The sequence below is a fragment of the Mus caroli genome, unplaced genomic scaffold, assembly GCF_978045245.1.
Source record: "Mus caroli unplaced genomic scaffold, Mus_caroli_1 scaffold_3, whole genome shotgun sequence".
In the NCBI taxonomy this organism is placed as follows: domain Eukaryota; kingdom Metazoa; phylum Chordata; class Mammalia; order Rodentia; family Muridae; genus Mus; species Mus caroli.
The window spans coordinates 7,725,306-7,738,502 of record NW_028227258.1 but is presented as its reverse complement, the minus strand read 5'-3'; the positions used below and the strand labels follow the sequence as shown (position 1 = coordinate 7,738,502).

The 13,197-nt window shown below is 38.9% G+C and overlaps 1 protein-coding gene across 6 annotated transcripts in view; it reads right to left on the bottom strand.

The window, feature by feature from the left end:
- Window positions 1-106: 106 nt before the first annotated feature.
- Nexn (nexilin F-actin binding protein) overlaps window positions 107-13,197 on the bottom strand; it is a 29,114-nt gene continuing 16,023 nt past the window's right edge. For 2 of the 6 annotated variants that reach the window (XM_029475376.2, XM_021158561.3), the window contains exons 7-14: window positions 11,967-12,155; window positions 11,720-11,890; window positions 9,676-9,864; window positions 6,716-6,913; window positions 5,546-5,767; window positions 1,378-1,563; window positions 774-1,131; window positions 107-687 (exon numbers count right to left, since the gene is read on the bottom strand). In XM_029475376.2, the coding sequence (XP_029331236.2) occupies window positions 674-687; window positions 774-1,131; window positions 1,378-1,563; window positions 5,546-5,767; window positions 6,716-6,913; window positions 9,676-9,864; window positions 11,720-11,890; window positions 11,967-12,155 (1,527 nt within the window). In that variant the 3' untranslated portion in view covers window positions 107-673. Of the gene's footprint in view, window positions 688-762; window positions 1,132-1,377; window positions 1,564-5,545; window positions 5,768-6,715; window positions 6,914-9,675; window positions 9,865-11,719; window positions 11,891-11,966; window positions 12,156-13,197 lie in introns of those variants that run through there. The other 4 variants (XM_085835397.1, XM_085835398.1, XM_085835396.1 and 1 more) reach the window with 2 other exon arrangements.

Here is a 13,197-nt window from a genome sequence, read left to right as displayed (position 1 = left end):
TGATGAGTGTTTGTGTCTTTGATGTGTATAGTCTTTTTCTGCTTTATTACTGTGAAAGTCATGGTAAGTGCATTATACAGTTTTTAAATAAAGAAAAGGACCTTCTAATGCACAGGTAGATTTATTATGATTTCACAACATGTTTCCCAGAAAATTAAATATAAAACCACCCAATATTAGAACATAATAAACTTTTATTTACAGACTGTGTTGTTAGGATCCAGGGTTACATGGTCTCACTATGTATAGTTCTGGCTCTCATGGAACTCAGAAATCCACCTACCCCCATGTGCTGAGATTAAGGCATGCAACACTACACTTGACATTACAGACTTATTTTTAAAGCTAGAAATTTAAATCAAAATGAATCACTTTTTACTAAATCTACTGATCGCTCCATTTTCATTTTCATTGACAGTAGCTAATTTAAATGTAAAAAATGTTCCGTTTATTCATGCAAACTGTATACTTTAAGTATTAGTTGCTATAAATATGAAGCTTTTGTCTTAGGTTCTGACAGTCTGTCAGAACCTATGTTTTGACTTTGCACAGCATGGTAATGAAGATTTAGGGAAAGAGTAAGTCAGTATAGTGGCACCTCCGGTCTCCTTTTTGGCCCCTCCACAGAGATGTGTCGAGAGAGTTGGAGAGAGTCCCAAGTACAGAGGGAAGCCTAGTAGTCATCCACTAGAAAAGAAGGAGGAGAGGGATGATTTTGTTTTCCTATTTATTTCCTAATAAAACAAAGGATCGAAAAGCCAATTAGTTCTTACTTTCAATGGTAAGAATGCAGGTGCTGGCTGCTGAGCCTTTATTGTTGACTGCCTTACACATGTACTCTCCTCCATCTTCTGGGAAGGTTTCGGGTAAATACAGGCAGTAAGTTTCACCTCTTTCGATGTACTGATAATCTTCTCCATCCTGCAGTAGTTCTCCTTCAAACCACCATGTAATTTCTGGCTTGGGTTCTCCGGTTACTTTAACAGTAAATCTGACTGGCTCACTATCTACAACTGAGGTATTTCTTAAAGGCTTTTTGAACCATGGGGCTCCTGATCTGGTTTGCTCTTCATCTTCAGTAGTGGAGCCATTAACAATGCTACCTTCTTCTTCCTCCTCATCTTCTCTTTTCTGTATTAAAATAAGTATATTATCAAGTTGATATTTATTTTAGTAATAGAATTTTGAATGTAAAAAAAGAGAAGTTTGGGATATAGCGGAGTGTTGGGTAGCATGCATGATGCCCTGGTTTTCATTGACACAGAAAAGAGCTAGTTTACTACCTAAACCATTCCAGTGGCTTGCAAGCTAGCTAGCCTATGACGTTTCTTAATTGCTTGCAGACATGTTTAGAGCACCATCTCCATTTATACATACCTTCTGTAATGCCGCATCGATTTCTTTCTGTTCAAACTGCATTCGTAGTAACTTTTGTTCTTCAATTCTTCTTTGTTCTTCCTCTTCTCTTGCCTTTGCCATTTGTTCAAACCTGGCTTTCATGTTCACTTTATGAGTAAAAGGAGACTCACTCTTCTTTGCAGGCCTTACATCAACATCATCGTCCTTTAAAAAGAATGGAGGAAAGTTGTGTGCCAAGAACTTGATGTGTTCACGATTCAGTAATTTATAGGTACAAAACATTGAATGTATTTGGTTTGCTTTGTATTATACTGTAGCTGTTCAGGTTTTCAGGGAAATGAGTTGTTTTGAAACAATTTACAGTACTTTAGTCATACCTTAAAGGCTAGCATCTTATTGGACTCCTCACCTAGTCTGCCTAACTCAGGACTTCATTTAAGATTCTTTTACTTTTCTATGCACATACATACATACTTTCACAGAATATTGTACATGACAACTTTAAAATAAACTCTAACCACTACTACATAAGGAGTAGATTATCCTTGATGCTTCTGGAAATTTTAGAAATGTGTAAATTTTGGTGAGATGCCAGGGCGAAATACATAAGTGGAGAAGTATCTGGAATGTGGGAAATGTGATGAGGGTGAGTTTTGGAAGCCAAGAAAATAACCTATCAAAAAGTATCTAGAAAAAAGCCAGTTGGGTGGTAAATTATTAATCTTCGATACAGTGGTATAAACAGGTTAAATTGGTTTCAAAAGTCAACAAAACCAGGCTGGAGAGGTGACTCAGCGGTTAAGAGCACTGGCTTTTCTTCCAGAGTCCTGAGTTTAATTCTCAGCAACCACATGGTGACTCATAGCCATCTATAATGATGCCCTCTTCTGGCTGGTTGGCATTTATGCAGGCAGAATACTGTATATATAAGTCTAACAAAACAGGAAAAGGTTGACAAAACCAAAAAGTAGTCTTAAAATTTGCATGTAGGGCTGTTGTGTCTGTAATACTTTGAGTATCCAGTATCTGTGGAAATCAGAATAAGGGCGGATCCTTCTCAAACTAGAATTACAGGTGGTTGTGAGCTGCTCTGTGGATGCCTGGCAGAGAACCTCAGTCCTGCAAGAAAACTAAATCAGTGTTATGTGGTATCAATGGCTGAAGCCAGGCCTTTCTGAATGCTAGGCGCATACTGCCTACTAAGTTGTGTTCACAGCCATAAATTCTTGGTCTCTAGAAAATTTACAATTTATGTTTTCATAGCACTGGGGCGGGGTCTGTATGTATAAAGTACCCCAATTAAATGGAAATTAGGAAACAAACTGTAGATTGGGTACCTTTATAAGAAAATCTTGACTCATGGGTACATGCATAGTTTGATGAGTTTGGTTTCTTGCTTTGCCAGATCACATTTTAGTTACACTTTTCCTAAAACTATGGCATCAGGTAATAGTTACATACACACCTACATGATGGCTGCAGCATATTTGTGCGGCTTATTTACTGTCAAGTGGTGCCTAGTTGCCTGTGATGCTGTAGTTTGTTTTTAGAAAATACACGTTCTTGGGCTGAAGGTGTGGCTCAGCTGGTAGAGTGCCTGCCTAGTATGCACAGGACCCTTAGTGTGTGATCCCAGCACCCCAGAAGTGGAAGTGAGCAGCACTTCTGAGACACACTGCTGTGTGAGTGGGTTAACAGTGGTTTGCTTTCATTACCATAAATCTTACTAAATATATGAAAGAATGGTCAAGCCAGTCCACTAATGGTATAACTGGATCCTATAATCTCCCTTCTAGGATTCAGCATAAACTTTGTGCAAATTCATTCTTTGTATAGCTTCCTCCCAAAACCAGTCTCAGAAAGAGAAGAAAAAGGTTTGAATAAGCAAAACCTAGCTGAAAGGAATGTCAACTGTCAAAACATTGATGCTATGTTCCACTATCAGTTTTACTAAGCTGATGCTATAGGGAAGTAAAAGTTTTACATGGAATGAGTGTCCTAGAGCACCGATATTTATATTAGGATATTAGAACAACGCAGTGAGTGACTCAGTAGAGACACAGTAGAGCATTAGAAAATCAAATGAGGTTGAGAGTGTATAGCATGCATTAGTCCTCAAATGTGATTCCTGGTATCGTGCTTGCATGTGCCTAAGGCTTCATGGGAAGTGGAGGTGGGAAAGTGGTGTTTGATGTCTGCCTTGGGAAACAAGACTCTAAAGTCAAACACTATGTTAACCAAATGGTTAACCAAATAGGGGATAAAAAGTGCTATCAGAGTGGACATTGCATTTTTTAATCAATTTACATAGATGAATTAGACCTTGAAGTCTAGAATTTTAATTTTGATACTTGATTCCCAAACCCCAAACAAGACCTCACTATGTACCCTGTCCTGGAACTCGTGTATACTAGGCTTGCATTAAAATCATAAGTCTGCCTCCGAAGATTAGAACTAGAGTCTAAAGGTTGGAGGGAAAGTCCATGGTTGGAGGTTGTTAACAGTTTACCTGCAGTTTTTTAAAGCTCTTCACCTAATCCATAGTGGATAAATGAAATTTGACATCCTAATCTCACAAGTGAGAGCTGGAAGTAACACATCAAACATGCCAGTTTTATTACAGATTTTATAATGATGTCTACTGGCTTGCTTGATTAGATTGGTCTCATCCCAGCACGGGGGAGGCAGAGGCAGGGGGGTTTCTGAGATTGAGGCTAGCCTGGTCTACAGAGTGAGGTCCAGGGCAACACAGAGAAACACCCTCTCTTGGAGGAAAACAAAAGGGTTTCCTAGAGCCCTGTCCTTAAACTTACCCTGCCTTTCCCAAGTGCTGAGATTAGAGCAGTAAGTCAGCATACCCAGTTTGAACTTCACTTTCCATGACGTTTCAAGATTAGATTTTAACTTAGCCTTGTACAGCATACCCAGTGAAAACTTCAGTCCTCACTAGACTATGGTTTTACTACTTCCAGCTGTTACTCCTCAGTTTTACAACATGGACATACATCTCACCAAGCTCAGAACCAATGTCAGACTTTGTTTGCCTTGCACAACAGTATTTTACCAGATCTGATTAAGCCAGCATCAGCTGGTTGCCCTAATGATGGTACAATAGTAAGGTCCTCAGCAGCCATCTAGAAGAAAATTTTTACTCAGTTTTGTTAAATTGGGTCTTACATGGGGTTGGTGGTGCATGCCTTTATTCCCAACACTCAGAACACAGGGGCAGGTGCATCTCTTGAGTTTGAGGCCAGCCTGCTCTACAGATGAAATTCCAGAACAGCCAGGGTGGCACGGGGAGGTGGGGGTGGGGTGGGGACTCTGGAAAACAAATGTATTGCCAAGCATACATATGTATGTATGTATGTGCCTATAATCCCAGTCAGTGCTCAGGAGGTGGGAAGAGGAGAGTCAAGATTTCAGGGTTATGCCTGTCTTCCATTTCCTTCATGACTAGAAAATTCCTTAGTAACAATATTTCTCTGCCTTAAAATGTTTAGTATAATGTGAGAATGCTTTTCAAATGAGAAGGTGCCTCAGACCCTAAAAGATACTATTTCCGTAGGACTGTAAAAGGTAAGACCTTGCCTGCAGAAAGCATTTCAGAAGCAAAGGCCTGGGTAAAGCATGGAGTCCTGAATGGTGTAGAGAGGACACATGGGGTAGGGAGCAAAGCATCAAAGGTCCTGAATGCTAAGTAAAGTTGGGCTATTGATGGCTTGGATCACAAGGCACTGTGGAAGGATTTTCTTCAAAAGGTAACCTGGTAGCATTAGAGGAGGCTATGACAGGTACAGAGCTGTACCTGTTAACTTCATGCTTAAATGCCTTAGCCCTGCAAACCTCCAGGTACACTATGTCCAATATGAATTCATGGTAATAGGGAATATACAGCATAGTTAGTGGTTTTCAGTCATAGCCCTAGCTCACTTGTGTGTTCCTAGAACAATTGCTTGACCAACTATCTCCCTGATTTACTTATTTCTACTGTTTGCTGCTATTCTCTTTTTTCTCCATTCTGCACCCTCTCTATTCTCCCATCCCCATCCTTGTGGACTCTTGAGTGCTATATGAACTTAATGGACTCTTGCTATTTAGTTTCCAGATTATTACATATATACCAAAATGAACTGTAAATACTAGAATCCGTTTTAAGATGAAGATAATAAACACAACAGTAATGTACCTCATGGAAGTTTTCTGCTTCTCGCTCTTTGATTTCCAGGTCAATTGCTCGCCTTTTTGCCCGCTCTTCTTCTATCTTTTTCTGTACTTCTTTTTCAGACAATTGTCCAATTTTTTCAAACTTGCTTTTTAGATTTTTAGCTTGAATTGAGCCACTCCTTTTTAATTTAATTAATTCCTCATATTCTCTACTCAACCCAAAGCTTTCATTTTCTTCTTCTTCCTTCAAAAGAGTAAGATTTCCAAATGTTGAGTATCAGCAAATTACAATAAATGTTCCCTCTTAGTCTCTGTGTGTGGGGAAGTACAACGAAGCAGATGCCTGGAGCTCATAGGACAACTGGAATCATGTGTATATGTACTATTTTAAAAGTTTTATTTCTGGGGCTGGAAAGATGGCTTAGTGGTTAAGAGCACTGGCTAATCTTTCGGAGAATTTGAGTTCAGTGCCCAGCATTCACATCAAGGCTCACAGAATTTAACTCCAGTTTCAGGGGATCTGACATTCTCCTTTGGCCTCCACTAACACTGCTTGCCAGACATATACACAGGCAGAACACAGGAAATAAGTCTTAAGTTGAAAAAAAAAAATCCTTATTAAGAACTTCTAATCTTTCACATAAAGAAGGCCTTGAACAGCTTCTTTTTGGTATATTTAATTGCTAGTATCACTACTGTGTGCTTTGGACCCACAATTAGATAACAATATTGGTTACTTAATTTTTTTTATTTTCTATATAAATGCTTTGGCTGCATGATGTGTGTATGCCACATGCATGCCCTGTGCAGGTTAGAATCGGGCAGCAGATCCCGTAGATCAGGAGCTCGTGGATAGTAGTGAGCCGTGCGTGCTGGGATTGCATCTCAGTTCTTTGGAAGAACAGCTCTACTGTCCTGTTACATTGTGTTAGGACACTGTTCCCTACAAGGCTCGCTCACACAGGAGAACCACAATTTAGTTATAGCAAATAAATCACTAAAAGGATCTTAACGTCTTAAATGTGTTTTCAGTATCATGTTGGGCCACATTCCTTGCTACACTCTACCAGGTCAGACATGGTAGCCTATATGTGTGTCATAAATAAATTTATGTCAAATATCCGTGTGATTAACAATACATCAAGGTAAAGCAATGTAGGGAAAATACTCAGCACTAAGTGAGCATTCTTACCTTTCCCATTTCTTGTCTCAGTTGTTCAAATTCCTGTTTCTCCATTTCTAGTTTATGCCTGCGTTCTTCCTCAGTTCGCCGTCTTTCTTCTTCCATTTTTTGTCTTAATAATTGTTCAAAATTAATTTCCAGTTTTCCAGGAGTAAGAGATTCTTGAGAGACTGTTTTATAAATCTCTGGGGAATCATCATCTAATACCTATTTAAAATAAATATTTTTTCAGAATTGTGCATACTAAAAAGGTATTTCTTGTAGCCTGGAGTATCTGTGATATGGATGATGATAACCATGTACATCAATTCTCCATTGAAATGAACAAAGCATGTTCCATTTTTATACAGTGAATCATTTGAATCAGAAATTGATGTTCTTTAGATTGAAGTGAATCTCCAAAATCATAGTCTTACTGAGTTACTTCTGTATCGTCATAAGCTTTTATCAGAAAAAAGCAGGGCCATGATGCCATTTAATTGTGCAGTTTTACTGCCAAGATGTTTTAAAGACATAATAGTTCATATATTCTTAAAACTGCCAGTGCAGTTATAAATACATATATCTAACCCAGTAACTTTATAAAATAGCATAGGATTACTATCCTTGGTTTGCACAGGAGGAACCAGAGGGACTGACTGAAAAGTAACCTATCCAAAGTCAAGGTAGCAAAGGCACAAGTCCAGCTTCAGGATATTTCCAGTAAGATTATAATGTTCCACGTGTGTGAAAGTGCCAGAGTGAAATCTTTCACTTTATATGCTACAAGACATTTGAAATGTGAATAATTAACAGACAGCGCTTTTTTGTAATTTTGTAACTTTATATGAATAAATTTGATTGTGAGCATGGGCAAGCTACTTACCTCTCTTGAGCCTCCCTGTGGCAATTTTATTATGGTTCTCTCTCAGGATTAAGTGAAGCTTGGAAATACTAAGTACACTGTCTAATACTGAGGTAGGCTCTCAACTGTAGGGTTTTAACTTTTTAAAAAATTGTTTATCTGTCTTATTTATTGGAGGGGGGGGCATGCAGGTGTCAGAAGAAAATTTTCAGGAGTCAGTTCTTTCTTCCTACCATGAGTCAACTTAGGTCACCAGGCTTAGTGGCATCTTTATCTAGCTGGGCCATCTTCCCAGTCTCCAATAACAGTTCTACTCTATGATCACCTCCTGAATACAGGCAATCTCAAAATTGCAACTAGAACCTTTGCTTGTAAGCTAGTGATAGCGGATACATTTTACCATGAAAAACAATTTAATTCTGTTTTTCTGTGTCCTGGAGATAAACACTTTTGTTTAGATCTGAACTGTGGCCTGCAGACATGGGCTTGCAGGCAAAAAAGCAAGCAAGTTAGGACTTGGTCCCAGGCAAGGAATAGCAACAGTTATATAGATTACAGTAGTGAAATGAGAGAGTAAGTCGGGGAGTCAAATAAATGGGGGTTTATAGCCAGTTGGGCATGAATGAAGAGTTGAAGGCATATATGTTTCAGGGTTCTGAGTTTCTTATTTGAGTGATTAAACCAAGTACTTGGTAGAATGCCCGGAACAGGCAGGAACAAATGCTATGCTATTTTATCAGAAGGCAATTACAATGCAAAAAGGGGATGCAGGGCTGGAGAGATGGCTCAGTGGTCAAGAGTCCTGACTGCTCTTCCAGAGGTCCTGAGTTCAATTCCCAGCAACCACATGGTGGCTCACAACCACCTGTAATGTGATCCGGTGCCCTCTTCTGGTGTGTCTGAAGAGAGCAACAGTGTACTCATAAACATTAAACAATTCTTTGGGGCTGGAGAGATGGCTCAGCGTTAAGAGCACCGACTGCTCTTCTGAAGGCCCTGAGTTCTAGCAACCACATAGTGGCTCACAACCATCCTTAACGAGATCTGACACCCTCTTCTGGAGTGTCTGAAGACTGCTACAGTGTACTTACATATAATCTTTTTTATGTTAAAGTGCTTAAAATTGATTCTTCGGATAACTATTTTACAAACATTGACATAATGTGGAAAGTTTTAACTTTTTGACAAATTAGATATCAATATGCAAGAAAGTATGTTGGGGGGCTGGAGAGATGGAGAGACCCTTCCAAAGGTCATGAGTCCAATTTCCAGCAACCACATGGTGGCTCACAACCAACTGTAAAGAGATCTGATTCCCTCTTCTGGTGTGTCTGGAAACAGCTACAATGTATTCATAAAAATAATATAAATCTTTAAAAAAATGTTGGGTATTTTGAAGTTAGATAATTGTGATTTGATCATCTAATATAGATTGAATGGGATTAAAATGGCAAGAATGAAGGAGAAAAGGACAGCAGAGAAGAGAATAAAACAAGAGAAGGAGCAGAAGGGGGGGGATGATAGGGGAAATTCCCTGTTTTGTTCTCTTTTTTTTTCCTGAGTCTTTTTAAAAGTTATTTATTTTATGTATATATGCTCTCTTCAGAAACACTAGAAAAGGGCAACAGATCCCATTACAGATGGTTGTGAGCCACCATGTGGGTGCTGGGAATTGAACTCAGGACCTCTGGAGTAGTAGTCAGTGCTCTTAACAGTTGAACCATCTCTCCACTCCACCCCTGTTTTGTTGTTGACACTCAGACCTGGCCTAAAGAAATGTATCTTTCCAGAGAAGGATGATGGTCCCCAGCCTTGTGTGCTAGCACGGCATTAGTAATCCTGTCTTCTCAACACCCACTGAAGCAAATGCTGACACTCAGCCTCTTGCACAGATTGCAGAGATGCTAGGGTGGCTGTACCTGCTCAGAGTCTAGCCATTTCATTTACAGGCTCTACAGACAGAATCCTTGAGCTAGACTTGATACCTTATTAAGTAAAGTCCTTGTCTTGGAAGCATGAGGATCTGAGTTGAGTCCCCAGAGCCCAAGTAAAACTAGGTGCACACCTGCAGTCTCAGCACAGGCGAGGCAGAGACAGGCGGATTCTCAGTTAGCTTTTGTCTTACCATGCTTCTCCTTGCTTCAGCAAATGCCGCCTTCTCTTCCTCTATTCTCCTTCGGGCCTCCTCCTCTGCTTTTCGTTTTTCATCTTCTCTCCTTTGCCTTTCTATTTCCTCAAAACTGAGTTTGAGTTTTCCTGGGCGGTACTCTTTAAAAACTGTTTCTCTATCTTGGTTTTCATCCTCCTCATTTACCTAATAAAGAAACTATACATTACTAAAAATTGAGACTCTTGGGCACAGGAATGGATTACTGGTAGAAAGGTATGTGGCTAGCAACTAGACAAGAGTATTATTTCAAAGCTCCCAGAATACTTCAATTCCTTTTTACTTTTTATTTTTATCTTCATTTGGGTTTTTTTTTGTGTTTGTTTGTTTGTTTGTTTTTTGAGGCAGAGTCTCTCTAAAATAGCCCTGGCTGTCCTGGAACTCATTCTGTAGACCTGGCTGGCCTTGAACTCAATGCGATGTGACTGACACTGCCTCGCATGCCTGGCCAAATTCTCTCTTCCTTTTTAACATCTTATATGATAAAATGACCATATGTAGAGAAGTTACAAATAAAAAAATGTACTCAAGATTAAATAAAATTTCTCAATCAAGCTTTTAAACAAGAGAGACTGTTCCAAATTTTAAAGGACTCATGCTGACTGTTAATTCTCATAAACAAATTAGTTTGTACTTATTAGTTTGTACAGGTGAATATACACATACACAGAGTCTGGAGAGGGTGAGACATTGGTGATTTGTAAGCATTTTCCTGCCAGGTGTGGTAGCGTACACCTTTAATTCAGGCACTTGCAGAGGTAGGAGGAACTCTGTAATTCAATGCCAGCCAAGTTTACATAGTAAGTTCCAGGACTACCAAAATCTACAGCAACACCCTGACTCAGATTTTTTAAGTTTCCTCACTATGAACCACAGTGGTTTTCCTTATACTAATCAGATAAAAAGACTGCCATCTGGTATTTATATAAAATTCATTACACAGTTGATTTGCTCACCTAAATATGAATTGAGCCCTATTAATATTTTACTGGGTTGCTTGCCAATTAAGATTTGCAGGTATTAAAGTGAATAATATTTTATTTGCTTTTGAGACAGAGTCTTACTATACAGACCAGGCTGGCCTAGAACTCGGAGACGTGCCTGCCTCTACCTCTCAAATGCTGAGATTATAGGCATGCACCACCATACCCAGCCAGAAGTAATAACATTTTATATAATGTCTAGAAAACTCAAACTGTTGAGCTGCAATTTTTATAACATCATTAATGAAAGCTGATCAAGAAGGTCATGGTAACTTTGAAAATTATAGCTGTTCAGTTTTCTAAGTGAGGCTGAAATCTGTGCTTCCTTCCCTCTTCCTCTTTTTCCTCCTCCTATAGTATTGGGGACTCGTGGGGATTAAACCTCGAGCCTTGTGACTGCTAGACAAGTGCTAGTGAGAGAGCATTCACAAGGCTCAAGGTTTAATCCATCACTGAATATGTGATTATTGCCCAGGTTGGCCTTTAACTCTTGACTGATTCGGTAGTACCGGCTAGCCTTGAATGTGTGTTCTTCCTTCTTCACCCTCCTAAGTAGCTGAAATTCTAAACCTGTGCACCTCAAGTAAAATTCATAATCTGACTTGAAAATGTCCTACAACCATATCATTAAATACACTGTTTAACTTATACAGAAAGAAAAAATCATGCATTGAGTAATAGTTTTATATTAACATAGTATACAATATTAAAATAAAAGTCCAAAGCATATTGGATAACAAAGTGAAAACTCAAAAAAATATATACAAGTGAACTGTATGCATGTATATTGTATATAAATATACATACAGTTTCAATACATACAGTTTCAAAACATGCCTTTTAGGACTTGGTGTCAGTGGTAGAGCACCTGTTTAGTATGTACTAGGTCCAATCCATAGTACTATGAAAGTAGAACAGTGAAGTGAGGTGCCCCCATTTAGAGAGACCGCCTTGGGTTTGCAGGAAGCGTCTGGGGAGCACGCTGCCTCTCGTGAAAGGCAAGGTTAACAGATACTTGCCATGTGCCTTCTCGCCTCCTCAAAGGAACGTCTCTCTTCTTCTAAGCGTCGTCTCGCTTCCTCTTCTGCTTGCTTCTTGCGATTTTCTTGTCTTTGTCGTTCCAGTTCTTCAAAAGTTGATTTCAATTTTCCAGGAAAATGTGATTCTTTTTTGGCCTCTGTTTCATCATCCTATGCAAACAAACTTGTTACCCAAAGGGCAATTGTTAAACTAAACTTTTGATTTATTCTTGTAAAAAAAAATTACCATGACTAATGAAAGACATTTAGCTTCTTTGAGAACTCGGCACTCTTCTTCACATCTCATTTTATCTTCTTCATGGTTGCTCCTCCCACTTCCTTCTTCTCTGTCCAGGTCCTCAGGACCCTTTGTTTTTCCAGGTGCTTTGTACGATTTGGCAGGCACCACTGTTATAAGTAGTGAGTCATCTCCTTCCTATGTGTAAGATACATAATTAGCATCCATATCCTTAATAAAAATGTAGGTGATAGGGTACTTCACCTCCATAAGTGGTGAATTACATTGCTGTCAAGGCTATAAAGGACAAAAAAAACCCAAACAAACAAAAAACCTTATTTTTAAACTCATTGCTATTAACTACATTTTTCTCTAAACTCACTGTGCATGAATCAGTTTTACTGAGATCCATTGATGGCAGTTTCAAGAAGCAGTCTATGATTTGAAAGATGGAGTTGGTTTACTGGTAAGTCACTAACTGTGGTAACATTGCCTTACTGTAGACACTCTACATCAATTGCACAAAAGGTGGTGTGCACGTGAGCAGACTTCAAACCAATCTGACGGTGGATGGTTTAAGGTTAAACAGACAGCAACGTTTACTCCGTAATCTGCCTCTCCATCCAAGCTTTTCAGTACTTAATGAAAAAAGCCATTGAATATTCACCCAAGTGATGTACTAACGCTCACAATATAGATAAAACTGTAAAGCATTTATCCTATTAACGATTAAAACAAATTCTTGGGTTTCTTTGTTGAGACAGGGTCTCTCTATGTAGTTCTGACTATCCTGGAACTTGCTATGTAGACCAGGCTGGCCTTGAACTACAGAGATCCACCTGCCTCTGCCTCCTTAATGCTAGAATTAAAACCCTGCACTACTACACATGGCTAAATGCATTCTCAAAATCGATTTTAATTGGTTTTACTACAAATTTATCGTTATCTCTTAACTTTTTTCAAAAATAAAGATTATAAAGTATAACATATGCCCCTAAATTAAAAATTTTCCAACTTTTGTATCATAATTTTACGCACACCATCAAATTGGTTGGCTGGACCTTTAACTTTGCTAGTTAACTGGGCTATGTTTTTATGGCTGTCGGACATTCCTTCATTGTAATACACACTCCTCTGTACACTAGTGTGTGAAAACCAGGACATGAGCTCTTAGGGACTGTGAGGAAAGAGGACAAATGGTGGAAAGTAAAATCCCTTTTAAAGTGTCAGCTTTCAACAG